General features: G+C 41.7%; 1 protein-coding gene across 1 annotated transcript; it reads left to right on the forward strand.

The window, feature by feature from the left end:
• Positions 1 to 5,089: 5,089 nt before the first annotated feature.
• LOC108939869 (urotensin-2 receptor) lies at positions 5,090 to 6,163 on the forward strand. Its single transcript, XM_018761524.1, has one exon. The coding sequence runs from the start codon at positions 5,090 to 5,092 to the stop codon at positions 6,161 to 6,163; it is 1,074 nt and encodes a 357-aa protein (XP_018617040.1).
• The last annotated feature ends 6,328 nt before the right edge of the window (positions 6,164 to 12,491 follow it).

Below are 12,491 nucleotides of genomic sequence, written 5' to 3' on the forward strand. Positions count from 1 at the left end.
TTAGCCCCACAGAGATACTCCTGTGTGAAAGAGGTCAGGAAGACAAACAGGGATGAGAGGCATCGAAAGTGGTGCGAACTTGATTATTATTGATTTGCAGAAGCCAGATCACTGGCAGCAGCTACACATTCCCAGTACTGCTGGTTTCCTTGTTTACGTTTGTTTTATAATCACTGTGCTTTTGTGCTAAAATAGCCTACCATTTTTTGCTGCAATTCTTTGTTCTTGTCCGCCCTGGCAACACCTACAAACTGACCTCAGCATGTCAGTTAGGAGTGAGACATTACTGCGGTTTAAGCAAACCTGTTTCACTGTAATATCAAGGCACATTTCCATCACTCTGTGGTGCGTGAAGCTTATCAGTCTATTCCAGAATAAATTGAATTGGTGACACAGCTTGTCGAAGATCAATAAAACTATTGTTATTAAATTGCGAAAAACAATACATGAACATTTATTACTGGTATATGTATATTGTATTTTACATTATTAAAAGATTAACTTAAAATGTAAATTTCCATGATTGCAGAACTCATCAGCTGCTTGTTAAAGCAAATGTGTTACAGTTTTCATATTTTGACTTGATTCCACATTAATTTGATTTAAAATGTCATTTTACTAGCTGTATTCACAGTGACTTTATTTTTTTCCCTTGTATTTTACTGGATCCGTTTCTCAAGGGATGCAATATTTTAATCTTTCATATCAGTGGGAGCTATGGAATATGTACATAAACCATTACACCTTGTTGCAATCACGCCATTATCCATATTACTGTCTAGTAATCAGGCTTTACAGTACAGTGCATATTTAGCAGTTTACTGCAGAACACCGTAATAAGAGAGTTGTCTTTTTGCTGGTTATTTTAGAGCAATGATGGGAGAGTACCAGCTCACCAAAAGATGTTTTATTTTGCAGGATGGACAAATTTCAGTGGGAAGCAGGCAAAAATCTGACATACAACAAAGGTTTTGAGTACCCAATCCCTTTATTTTTTATTACACTACAAGTTGAGTGCAACTTTCATTTCTGCGGGTCATACAATAGTTACACGAAGAACACTCATCGGTCAGTTGCCAGGAACGCAGGGGTTTTCCATTTTTATGGCTCACATTCCCACTGCCTTAAGATAAACCCCAAATACTTTTTTTGCTTTTATGAAAGCATGGGAAAAAACAGCACTATTAATCCCTAGAAATCCAGTCAGTCAATCACAGCATCTGTATTGTGCTTAAATTGTAGCTGAAAATGTGGACATGTGTTCTTATCCATTGACATTTCAAAGAAAAGCTTAAAGTTCCTTAATCTTTGCTTTAAAATGACAGGTAGAGTAGGTTTTGACTTTCTTTTCTATAGTTCCTGTTCTTATGCGCTTTTAAAGTGAAGGTCAGACAAAGCAATTGCCATACCAGTAGCTCTTTTGTTTTTTTGGTTACTTCCTTTCCAGTTTGAGGTCAGTTTAAAAGAATCACAGCCACTGTGCTATTATTGACTGTCATTTGCCCTGCAATTGCAATTCCGCCGTAAAACTTTAACATACAGAAGAGCTCTTTGTTCTTCATCCACTTACTGTTCGCACTTGTGTTAGGACTGTGTGGGTGAGGAAAAAAATGGTAACAGAGGCACACATCTTCTGGACAATAAACTTCTGCCAACCACTGACCTTCAGTGATGATTTCCTCCCTTTTTCATTCTTAAGACCTCGTCTGTTTATTTACACTTCTATATTCTAATCTACCTTGAGATTAAAATGTGAGCACTTGTCCAATTACATTAGCTATTTCACAATTTTTAATCAACAAATATGAGACAAGTTCAATTATGCTAATAGTGAAACATATGGCTTCTCCTTCTCCATCATTACTTTGCTGTGAATGGGATGCATTTGTCTATAAATTTTAAATGTGTTGCAGTAAACTATATTTAATAAATTCTTAACTACAACCATACTAAAACAAACTCAGATCAATGAGATTCACTGTTATTGCTACGAATTTAAGGAAAGAAATATAAGACCATTGTATTGTTTAGGAGGGGATGTGGTGGCGCAGTGGGTTGGACCGCAGTCCTGCTCTTTGGTGGGTCTGGGGTTCGAGTCCCGCTTGGGGTGCCTTGCGACGGACTGGCGTCCCGTCCTGGGTGTGTCCCCTTCCCCCTCCGGCCTTACGCCCTGTGTTGCCGGGTAGGCTCCGGTTTCCCGTGACCCCGTGAGGGACAAGCGGTTCTGAAAATGTGTGTGTGTGTGTGTGTGTGTGTGTGTGTGTGTATTGTTTAGTTTTCTCTTTCAGGATTTGCCTTCTGCGAAAAAAAAATCTCATTTTAATATTGCTTTCATAATGATATGATTATGTTCTTTACAAAATCTTATTTTGAAATGTGTGACGGTTGTTCGTCCTCTCAAATTGTCTTAGTGTCTTAAATGAATACACAGACACTACTCACTGCATTAATGCCTCATGCAAGTGTTTTGGAAAAATATATACACATATTGTCCACATTTTTTATGTCTCTTGGGAAAATTTCAATTTAAACCTCCTTTTGTGATTGTGGTAGTTGGATGCTAAGATGTAGCTCAATCACTGTTTCCTGTCTGAGAAAGAGTGTATGTGTGTATGTGTGTGTGTGTGTGTGTGTCACAGGCCAGGCCTTTGATGTGCACTGGCATGTTTGCAGGGAGATCAATGTGCGCAATGCTCAGGTAACCTTGAGATGCAACACACTACCTGACAGCCCTCTTTCTGCTTCAGTGCTCAAGGACCACTTTAACACACATTGTTTAAAGCAAGATTTACAACATCTTACATTTATTCATTTAGCTGACACTTCTCTCCAAAGGAACTCATAATGTTAAGCTACTTAAATCAGCTGGACAATGTTACTGGAGAAATTCAGAGTAAGCACATTGCTCAAGGGTACTACAGCTGGAGGTAGGATTTGAACACACAACCTTTGGGTCCAAAGCGTCCAGCTGCCACTTACAGCTTGTTTTCCTACATTGTGTGTATCTTGGTAGATGGAAAAAAGTTTGAAGGAACTTGTGAGCACAGAGTACAGTAGAGGGGGCAAGATCATTCAAGGGTTGATTGACAAGATGCCACTGAGCAAAGCTGGAGAAAAAGGATATATTAAGGATTCTGTCGGTTTGCGAGTACATAACCCTGAACCTGCTGAGACCTCAAATGATGGTGATCTGGAGACACTGGGGATGGAAGTTTCAGAATACTGTTATTGACCGAAGACATCCAAATTAATTACTACTGGTTTGGTTTTTCTAGAGTTGAATTTTCGTAATTTGCCGCATTTTGACAGAGCTTCTCCTGGATTCCTGGTTTATTACATTTTCATATAACAATACATGAAGGGTGTCTGGGTCAGTGTCACACGCACATTATCAAAGTTACCTTAAGTGGATGTGTAATATGCCCTCACCATTTACTGTTGCACAGGGCAGCGTGCCAAATGTATTCTCTCCGGGTTCTTTCCCAGATTCATTATCCATCTATTCATGGGGAGCAGTTAGTCAATGACAGGTACAGCAGAGCACTAACAAAGAGCTCTGTAACAAATGCGTGTGAACACTGCATCTATGCCTGCTGGGAAATGATCAGAGCCCTGGGGGACAGACAGAGCAGGGGCCTGATTTGACCCCATAACCCCTGAGCTATAGGGCAAGAAAGGTGTTTTGTGAATGAACTTTGTTACTGAAAAAAGTTTGTGCACGTATCCTCAAAAACAGAAATAGTTATTTTGGAATTAAATAATTATGAATGGGCAGCACTATTACTAAGACAGGAGGGAGCAGAGTGAGTAACGCTACTGATTTATAGCGCCTGGGTGGTGTGCGAGAACATGGATTCGATCCCCACTTGGCTGTGTGCACTCTGCATGTTCTTCCTCTGTCTGCGTCCTGAAAAACATTTGGATTATGGACACTAAAAGTGCGTGTGTGGTTGTGGTTGGCAACCCAACGGACTGGTATCCCATCCAGGGTTGTTATCCTAACACCCCCCAAGACTTCATCCAGTGCTTTTGAAATAAAGTCTGGTTCACTGCAATCCTGTTCAGAACAAGCAGTTATTGAAATTAGAGAAGGTTAGTACTACTGTATCAGTTAAATATTAGTTTATTGCCCCCATTAATATTATTTAGTGTTTCAACAGCCTTTTTCATTCCAGATAATGTATTTGTTAATAACTTCCATAACGATTTACCCGTTTACGCAGAATTTCACGGTAAGCACCTTTTGAAGATCACACTCGCATGAATGGGATTCGAACCAACAACCTCGGTATGCTAAACTGACAGCGCTGAACTCTATAGTACCTGTTGTCCCAGAAGCCGTCCTGTCAGACTTCGTCTTTCAAATCAAGTGTCTGGATTTTTTTATGGATCAGAAAAGGCTTCAAAAAGCGATTCTATGCGGGTGCGCAAGAAGGTACGCAAAAAGCAGTTCGCTCCGGAACGCAAACCAGTCTCTAAAAAAAAAATGCATCGATATGCATAAATGTACTTCATCAGTTAGTATAACTGGCTCGTCGCTTAGTGAAGTGTGTATTTCATTAGTCTGACTGTCGCTCGAAAAAGGTCCATCTCGGCACAGCCTCGTTAAATATCTGAAGAAAAGAATTTCTGCGCTGCGCCGAAGACACGTTTTCCGCCCGCAACTAGTCTGTCATAAATCACAGCTGCTGTGTCCGTTTTCAGGCACCGCCGAGCGCTGCTGGCTGAGCTCGTCTGCTTCCTAGGACACGAACACAGAGCATGAGCTTTCTTTTTCTTTCCGAAGTTAGGAGTTCGACGGGGAGCCTCGCCGGGCTTTTTTCGGAATCTGAATCAGATGACCGTCTCTCAAGAACCGAGTCGCTCCCGAAGCGGAGCGCGCCGATCAAGGCGACGATGAGGATGAAGATGAACAGCTGTACGGGTGACGTCAGGAGCTGCGGACGGCGGAGACGAACGGGCTCTTTAGCCAGCGCCGGCGGCGGAGCTCGCGCACGAGCGCCCGTGCAGCGCGTGGAAGTCGCCGGGCGTCAATGAGAAGACCCCCCCCTCCCCCCTACTGCAGCGAGCGCAGGAGAGCGCAGGAGGGATGAATCACAGCAAGTCGGGCAACTTCAGCGGGAGCGCCCCTCCCGGCTCCATGGACGAGCTGGTGATCACCTCCACCTTCGGCACGCTGCTGTCGCTCGTCTACGTCGTGGGGGTCTCGGGGAACGTGTACACGCTCATGGTGATGTGTCACTCCATCCGCTTCGCGACCCCCATGTACATCTCCATCATAAACCTGGCGCTCGCGGACCTGCTCTACCTGTCCACCATCCCGTTCGTGGTGTGCACCTACTTCCTCAAGGACTGGTACTTCGGGGACGTGGGCTGCCGCATCCTGCTGAGCCTGGACCTCCTCACCATGCACGCCAGCATCTTCACCCTCACGGTGATGTGCACCGAGCGCTACCTGGCCGTGACCAAGCCGCTGGACACCGTGAGACGCTCCAGGAACTACAGGAAGACGATGGCAGGTGGGGTGTGGATGCTGTCGCTCATTCTCACTCTGCCCATGATGATCATGGTCAACGAGACCACGAAGCAGGCGCAAGCCGGTGGCGTGAAGCGCATGTGCGCGCCCACATGGGGTCCAGAAGCCTACAAGATATACCTAACCATACTTTTCAGCACGAGCATCATGGGCCCCGGGCTCGTGATCGGGTATCTCTACACTCGGCTGGCCAGAACTTACTTGGAGTCCCAGCGGAACTCGGCGAGCAGAGGGAACAAGCGCTCGCCCAAGCAGAAAGTTCTCATCATGATCTTCACCATCGTGCTCGTGTTCTGGGCGTGCTTCCTGCCCTTCTGGATCTGGCAGCTGCTGCCCTTGTACCACAAGCCGCTGAGGATGGCCTCCCACACGCACACGTGCATCAACTACCTGGTGGCCTGTCTCACCTACAGCAACAGCTGCATCAACCCGTTCCTCTACACGCTGCTCACCAAGAACTACCGCGAGTACCTCAAGAACCGGCACCGCACCTTCTACAGGTACACGTCGTCCTTCAAAAGTCGCCCCCCGAGCTTGTACTCGTGGGGGAAGTCGTGCTCCTCCAGCAACCAGATGGACTTCAACTCGGAGATCCTGGTGATGGCGCCGCTCAAGGGCCACCTGTGACGTGCAGCGCGTGCGAGAAACCTGCGCGTGCGGGGCTCGTGTCCAGGTAAGGGCGTCGAGGCGCAGTCAAGCGCCGTTCGCGCTGTTGACTCTTCCAAACGTACAGCAGCACTGTTGGGCGGTACTTACTTTTAGTAGTGTCTTTCACCGCTCGTCAAAGTCTTTTCTTCTTTTTTTTTTTTTTCCGCGAGAAGCGTCGCGCGCTCGGAGCCTCGAACCTAAAGAATACAGGTGTGCGCGGGCACCGCACCTGATCTGATGCATCGAAAGTTGAAAGCTGGAAAACATTTCAGCGTTGAGAGACGGCGCCCAGTTTAACATAAAGTCAGTTCACTTTAAGGGGCGAAACAACGTGATTCTAAATGGTGTGGCTATGATTAGAATATGATCTGTAGAGATAAATTGAGGAATGATGTAATTATTTAGAGGGGGGCGCGGTGGTGCAGTGGGTTGGCCCGGGTCCTCCTCTCTGGTGGGTCTGGGGTTCGAGTCCTGCTTGGGGTGCCTTGCGACGGACTGGCGTCCCGTCCTGGGTGTGTCCCTTCCCCCTCCAGCCTTACACCCTGAGTTGCCGGTAGGCTCCGGTTCCCCGTGACCCCGTATGGGACAAGCGGTTCAGAAAATGTGTGTGTGTGTGTGTGTGTGTGTGTAATTATTTACTTTCTCTCACGTATTGACAGTTCTGGAATGGAGCAGTTGCACTTCTCTTTTCGCGTTAGATCATATCACAAAACATCTGTCCACGCAGACCATCTGCTTCAGTGAAGAAGGGCAATGAGTGACTTGAATTTTGAAACAGTGAAATACAGTTCTAATTATTGGTGCAAATATATGTCATTCGATTCTTCCTGGGCCTCCTTCATGAATATGCATAAGAGGAGGAAAAGATGCCAACAGTCCGTACTCTGTGAAATTGTTTTTCATGTGTTTAGTGCATTAAGATCAGTTGCAGAGGATAGCCATGTGCTGTTTGCCTTTATCATCAACACTCATACATTTTTTCATACACTGTAATTAATAGGACATATGAATGCATATGAGCTGTTTATCCTGTCAGAACAGATTGGATCAATTGCATCAAATAGTTTGTTCATGAGTCAGGGGCAGATTTACAGCAACACAATATATTTACATGAATTGCTGCAAAGTATGTTTGTGTTGCGATATATATTTACTTACTGTTTAATTAGACATGAGAGTTGTGCCAGGCTTTTGGAAATGCATGGCATGTATAGTATGTGCATAAATAAACTTTTAAAAAGGTTATGTATTTGGGCTTCATAAAAAGAACACTATAGCCTTAAACATAATTCCAGGTGTGAAGAGTGAGCACCAAGCGGGAGACACAAGGCACAGATGTAATGTGCATCCGGGCATCTCCAGGGTCTTGAATCACTGCTGCCTCTGTGCCATCCTTCCCCTCATTATGGAGAAAAGAGGCATGCATCTGACATTTATTCCAAAGTCCAAATGTCGTGCTGTGTACTGGAAACCAGTGTGACGTGCACGTTAATGGCAGGAGATTCACACTCATTGAGTAATTTCGTTAGTGCAGAATTATTCGTAACCTCTGTAGTTATGTAGTGGAATTTCATTAAATGAAATTAAGGTGGATTTTGATTTGTACCATTTGAATTCTGGAGTCACAGATCAGCTGAGTCAAGTGAATATCCTGTGTTTGTTTAGTTATGTTTAATTTATTTATGTGATCAAAAAGGACAGAGTTCACAGGCAAATATTTCCTAAAAGGACCTGTAGCTTGTAAGTTTTAGCAGATGTGACAGCTTGATTAGCGTTCTGAAAGAACAGAGCCAACTCAAACTCGTCCAAATGTAAAAAAAGTGACTTACAAAAATCAGCAGTGTGCAGAGTGAGTCCTTAGAACGGACACCGAGGGCCACAGAGAAGATGTGTCCGAGACTTGTTTTCAGTCCCGACTGGTCAGATAGACAAATTAGTGGTCAGCAGTGCAATTTGTAGCCCAAAGGTACACTTGTGTGCTGGAAAGAAGTCAGATCTCCTGTCCAGATTGTAAGCAGAACAACATTAATCTTCCCGGTATCATGATGTGCGACCGCCCATCTGACCTGCAGTGGAACCACTATGAAAAACACTAAAGTTTAAAGTTTAAACAGAGTGCTTTTGCCGTGATGTCTTTCATTTCAGTCCATTAGTCCCTGGCTTAGCTGGAAAGTCTAGGGTATGAGTTAGGGTGAGTATGAGATGACCTGTGCTGATCAGATATTTATTGAAGGATAAAAAAATGTAACTCATATGTTCCATTTCCACATGTCATTTTATCTCAGAATATATTTGAAGTAGTAGTATTTCAGTGTATGTGATTTTTTTTTTTTTTTTTAATTTTCTTGTGTTCATTTCCCGGGTGAATAGGTGATGTGGAAAAGTTCAATTTGGTTCCCTTTTAGACCTCAAAAGTCATAAAAATGAGTATCATATTTAATCAGGATTAATCAGTGGTCTAATAATCCAAGATGTTCAATATTTTATTGATCATAATTATATGTGGCACTGCATTATTATTTTAATGAAGAAAAATCAAAGGTTTTCCATTTGTTCCACTGATATAGAAAGATGTTCATTCTGTGAACAAAAATAGCACAAATTCATTTTCATATTCGCTATGAATATTATTCATTTCAATGATTCAGTGGTCAGTAAAAGTTTTAACTGCAAGTGGCACTTTTTAAAGGAAGAAAGTCAACATTTGTCCTTTTGTTGTCATGAAAACGTTTGCTTAAATACAACATTAAAAAAATACATGCTGCTGCTTGCATAAAACTGGAACAAAATGAGTAAATCATCATCAGCCATACAATCTACAGCCTAAAACACTACCACAATGAACCTCAATGTATATTTTAAGTCTTGCATTCTTTTATAACTGCACAACAGTGTAAATACTTTTGACACTGAAACTCTGTCGAAACTAATTACTTAGTAAAACAATGAAATTCTTTATATTTGCTGCAATTGCATTATTTATCCCTGGTGAATCGCAGCATCAAATTACTCCTTATAGATACGTTTTTATTACCAAGATCACTCTGAAATGCACGTTTGATCGGAGGAATTTAGCACTAATGTGAATTGGGTGGGAAGGATTGTTAACTGTATCAGCCTTCCTCTTAGTAGTTGTCTGAAAAAGGTCACGAAGCTGCGCCTGCTGTCTGCCTTTCATTTCATTAAACATGATTAGTAGCCTGCAAAGATTACTTCTGTCCTTCACAGCGTGGTTGTCATATTACACTTTTGTTGGTTTATTACCTGTCAATCACACTTGTTTTAAAGTATCTTTCCTGACACCTAATCCACCCGGCTTCCTCATGAAAAACAGATTTCTGTTTATGAAATGGTTTCAGAGTTATGATTTAAAAAAAAAAAAAAAAAAAAAAAAAAAAATCAATGCAATTCTAAGACTTAAATGATCACCTGTGAAAGTGTCAAAAGTACTTAAAACATTGTTATATCATTACAAAGTAATGGGTGCAATAAAAGTAGTTATATTTAGTTTTTTTTTTTTTAGCTTTGTTGAATTTAAAGGCAACTTTAGTATTATCAGTTATAAAGCACAACCATTTGTTCAAAGTCAAAATCCACTGTTTTTCTGGTGTTTGGAAAATACTCATAAATATGTAGATTAGTCAGTGTAGTATCTCCGTGTACAGTAACAGCAAAATATAACACTATTACATTTTAATAACTGCCTATCCAACTGGTACCCCAGGAAATAAATACCATAGGAGACCACACCCTAAATGGGATGTCAGTCCACTGGAGAGCAGTCACACATGCAACCTACAGTTCACATAATAACTGACCATAAGGTCACTTTAGAGTCTCCAATCTCTGGAACAACAAAATGACAAAAAGTTCACCCATCTGAGGCCGGTGGTGTTGTTGGAATTGAGCGTGAATGCAATAGTCATGCTTTCAAACTCACACTTCACAAATACTAACAATGTCGTATGTCTATGGTGAGCGCTGGAGCTTGCTGAGGTTTGGATCCAGGCCTGGTGTCATATGAAGGAACCATAAACAGATTCGTCATTTTAGTGCTTTGAAGTCCTGTCAAATACAAGATAATGATACTGTAAAAGATACTTTAAGAGCATGTCCATATTTTGGGGGGTGGGTGTATGCCCTGGAAACGTTTGCTCTGTGTGTGAAAAGAGGGCTAAATGCCAACTCAATTTCATCAGTTGACATGATGCACTTTAAATTATTCTAATGTCAATCCATGTGTTTCATGGAGATGCTGAAGAAAGAAACTTTATTAGGAAATTCACCGTTGTTTGAAATGTCATTTTGAACTTTTATTAACATTCAGTTTAGGTCTCGCTATGTTTGATTCCCTTATTTAATCCTTATTTGTCATACTTTTTAAAAATTTCCCTTCCTTTGTAGGCCCTCAAAATTTTGTAGGCCATCAGCACTTTGCCTGCACTGCCTAATGGGAAATGTAGTACTTTATAACATTGAACAAGATGCAATCAAAAGCAGATTAAACAGACTTATTAACTTTTATTTGTAGTTCTGGGCAGCTATCAGTGTATATTCACAAAGTTTGAGCTCTGGGAATTGTCTGTCTTTGGTGGGCTTTATCTGCATATCAAAATCTCAGCAAGAAACGGCGCACTGCCAAAGGGCACGTCTGCCATGCCATTTATGGGCAATGATAAGCCTGCAGCGATGCAGAATAACACTGATGGTAGGGAAAGAAGCTATAAAGCTGTTCCACATTCCACAGACCAAGAAATTACATTTGCCAGTAGGAGTTCCCCCAGTCCTGCATATTTTGGTAGCTAGGTTTTGAAAACTGTCTAGATGGCAAACACATACGTGCCAGCAAGTAGGCATGTAGGTGAAACACCAGATGAGCCAGTCTTAATAGGTTTAATATGACAGAATGTCAATATCATTAAGGCATCCATTAGCTGATAAACTCAGCTTTGTGGGCATATCTCCATTACCACATGAAAAGGCTGATTGAGAACATTTGGCACTGTAGGTCTCAAGGGTCCCGGAAAGGAAAAATTAATGTAAATCTCCCCCTTGGGGTTAAAACATGTGTTTCAATTAAGAGCATATCCAGAAAAATAAAACAGTTCGATTGTTTAGTGGCAAACAACATACTCCAAAGAGCTGAACCAGTTCATTAAAGGATTGAACCTGTTACAAAATGCAGACACACAAAGGACATTGAATTTACTAAGGACTGTGATTTGTTCAGCAGTGTAAATGTAAAGGTACCATGTATTTGACAACAGCAAGCGGGTGTTGCTGTAAATCAGTTCCGCTTGAATAAACATTCTTTCATACTACAGTGGGGTTACAGGCTTAAGGAGCCCCTAGAGAACAGAAACTGCCCTTTGGGTGAGAATACAGAAGTCCTCTGCTCTATCTACAGTCATGGCTGAAGGTGGCATAGGGTGAATACCATTCTTTCCCAAGCAGATCAGGGCCCACACAGTATAAGGAGGTGTGTGTTTATGTTCAGACCTCCCAGGCTAGTACAGATGTTCTCCTTTTAAGAGGTAGACATGAAAAGTACTATGCTTAGACTAAGCTGAGAAAAAATATCACATTTGCATAGACAATAGGTGTATTCTAAATGCCATCTTTACGGTGACTTCTCAAACATGTGAAGTCCACTTTAAATAAAATCTAATATGACAAAGTCTAAAACAAAAAAAGGCAGACATTCTGACTTACTGGCAGAACAGCACTGTGTGCATCTGTAACGCATTTGGGGAAAGCATGTTTTGCAATGTTTGGAAGATCTGGCATAGCCAATATGATAACCCACAAGTTGATAACACACATGCATCCAAGAGATATGTCATATTTGCCCCTTTCATCGTAACATTTCCCTAATCCCTAGCTTTCCCTTGTGCCCTGTGAAACAGATGTTTTCAATTAAATAATAAAATATATATTAATTCTGATTTGCTCGATGAAAGTTTCAACACCTTTTGATGATTTTATTTTTAGTCTTTTAATGATATTCAGTATTCCGAGTTTGCATTCTTTTAGTATTTAACTAATATAGTATGTTTCAGTAAAAAATATGGAAAGGAACATTTTCTAAATATAACAGAGTTACAATCTGTGTAATTGACCAAAGTCAATCTGTAATGAAGAAGAGCAATTATCCACCACACTTCATAATTACTGATAATTACAGATGCTGGTAATTACCATGGTTTCATAGTAATGGTCCACTGGAAAATCAGATTCTGCTGGAAGGAAAAGAATTGTGAACCTAATGATGCCAGATTTAAAAATGTTCTTAGAGCAGTGAATTCAT

Source organism: Scleropages formosus, chromosome 20, assembly GCF_900964775.1.
Source record: "Scleropages formosus chromosome 20, fSclFor1.1, whole genome shotgun sequence".
Taxonomy (NCBI): Eukaryota; Metazoa; Chordata; class Actinopteri; order Osteoglossiformes; family Osteoglossidae; genus Scleropages; species Scleropages formosus.

What these genes read in the sequence shown, in the direction of transcription:
- LOC108939869 (XM_018761524.1), top strand. Translation starts at nt 5,090, where the DNA reads ATGAATCACAGCAAGTCGGGCAACTTCAGCGGGAGCGCCCCTCCCGGC.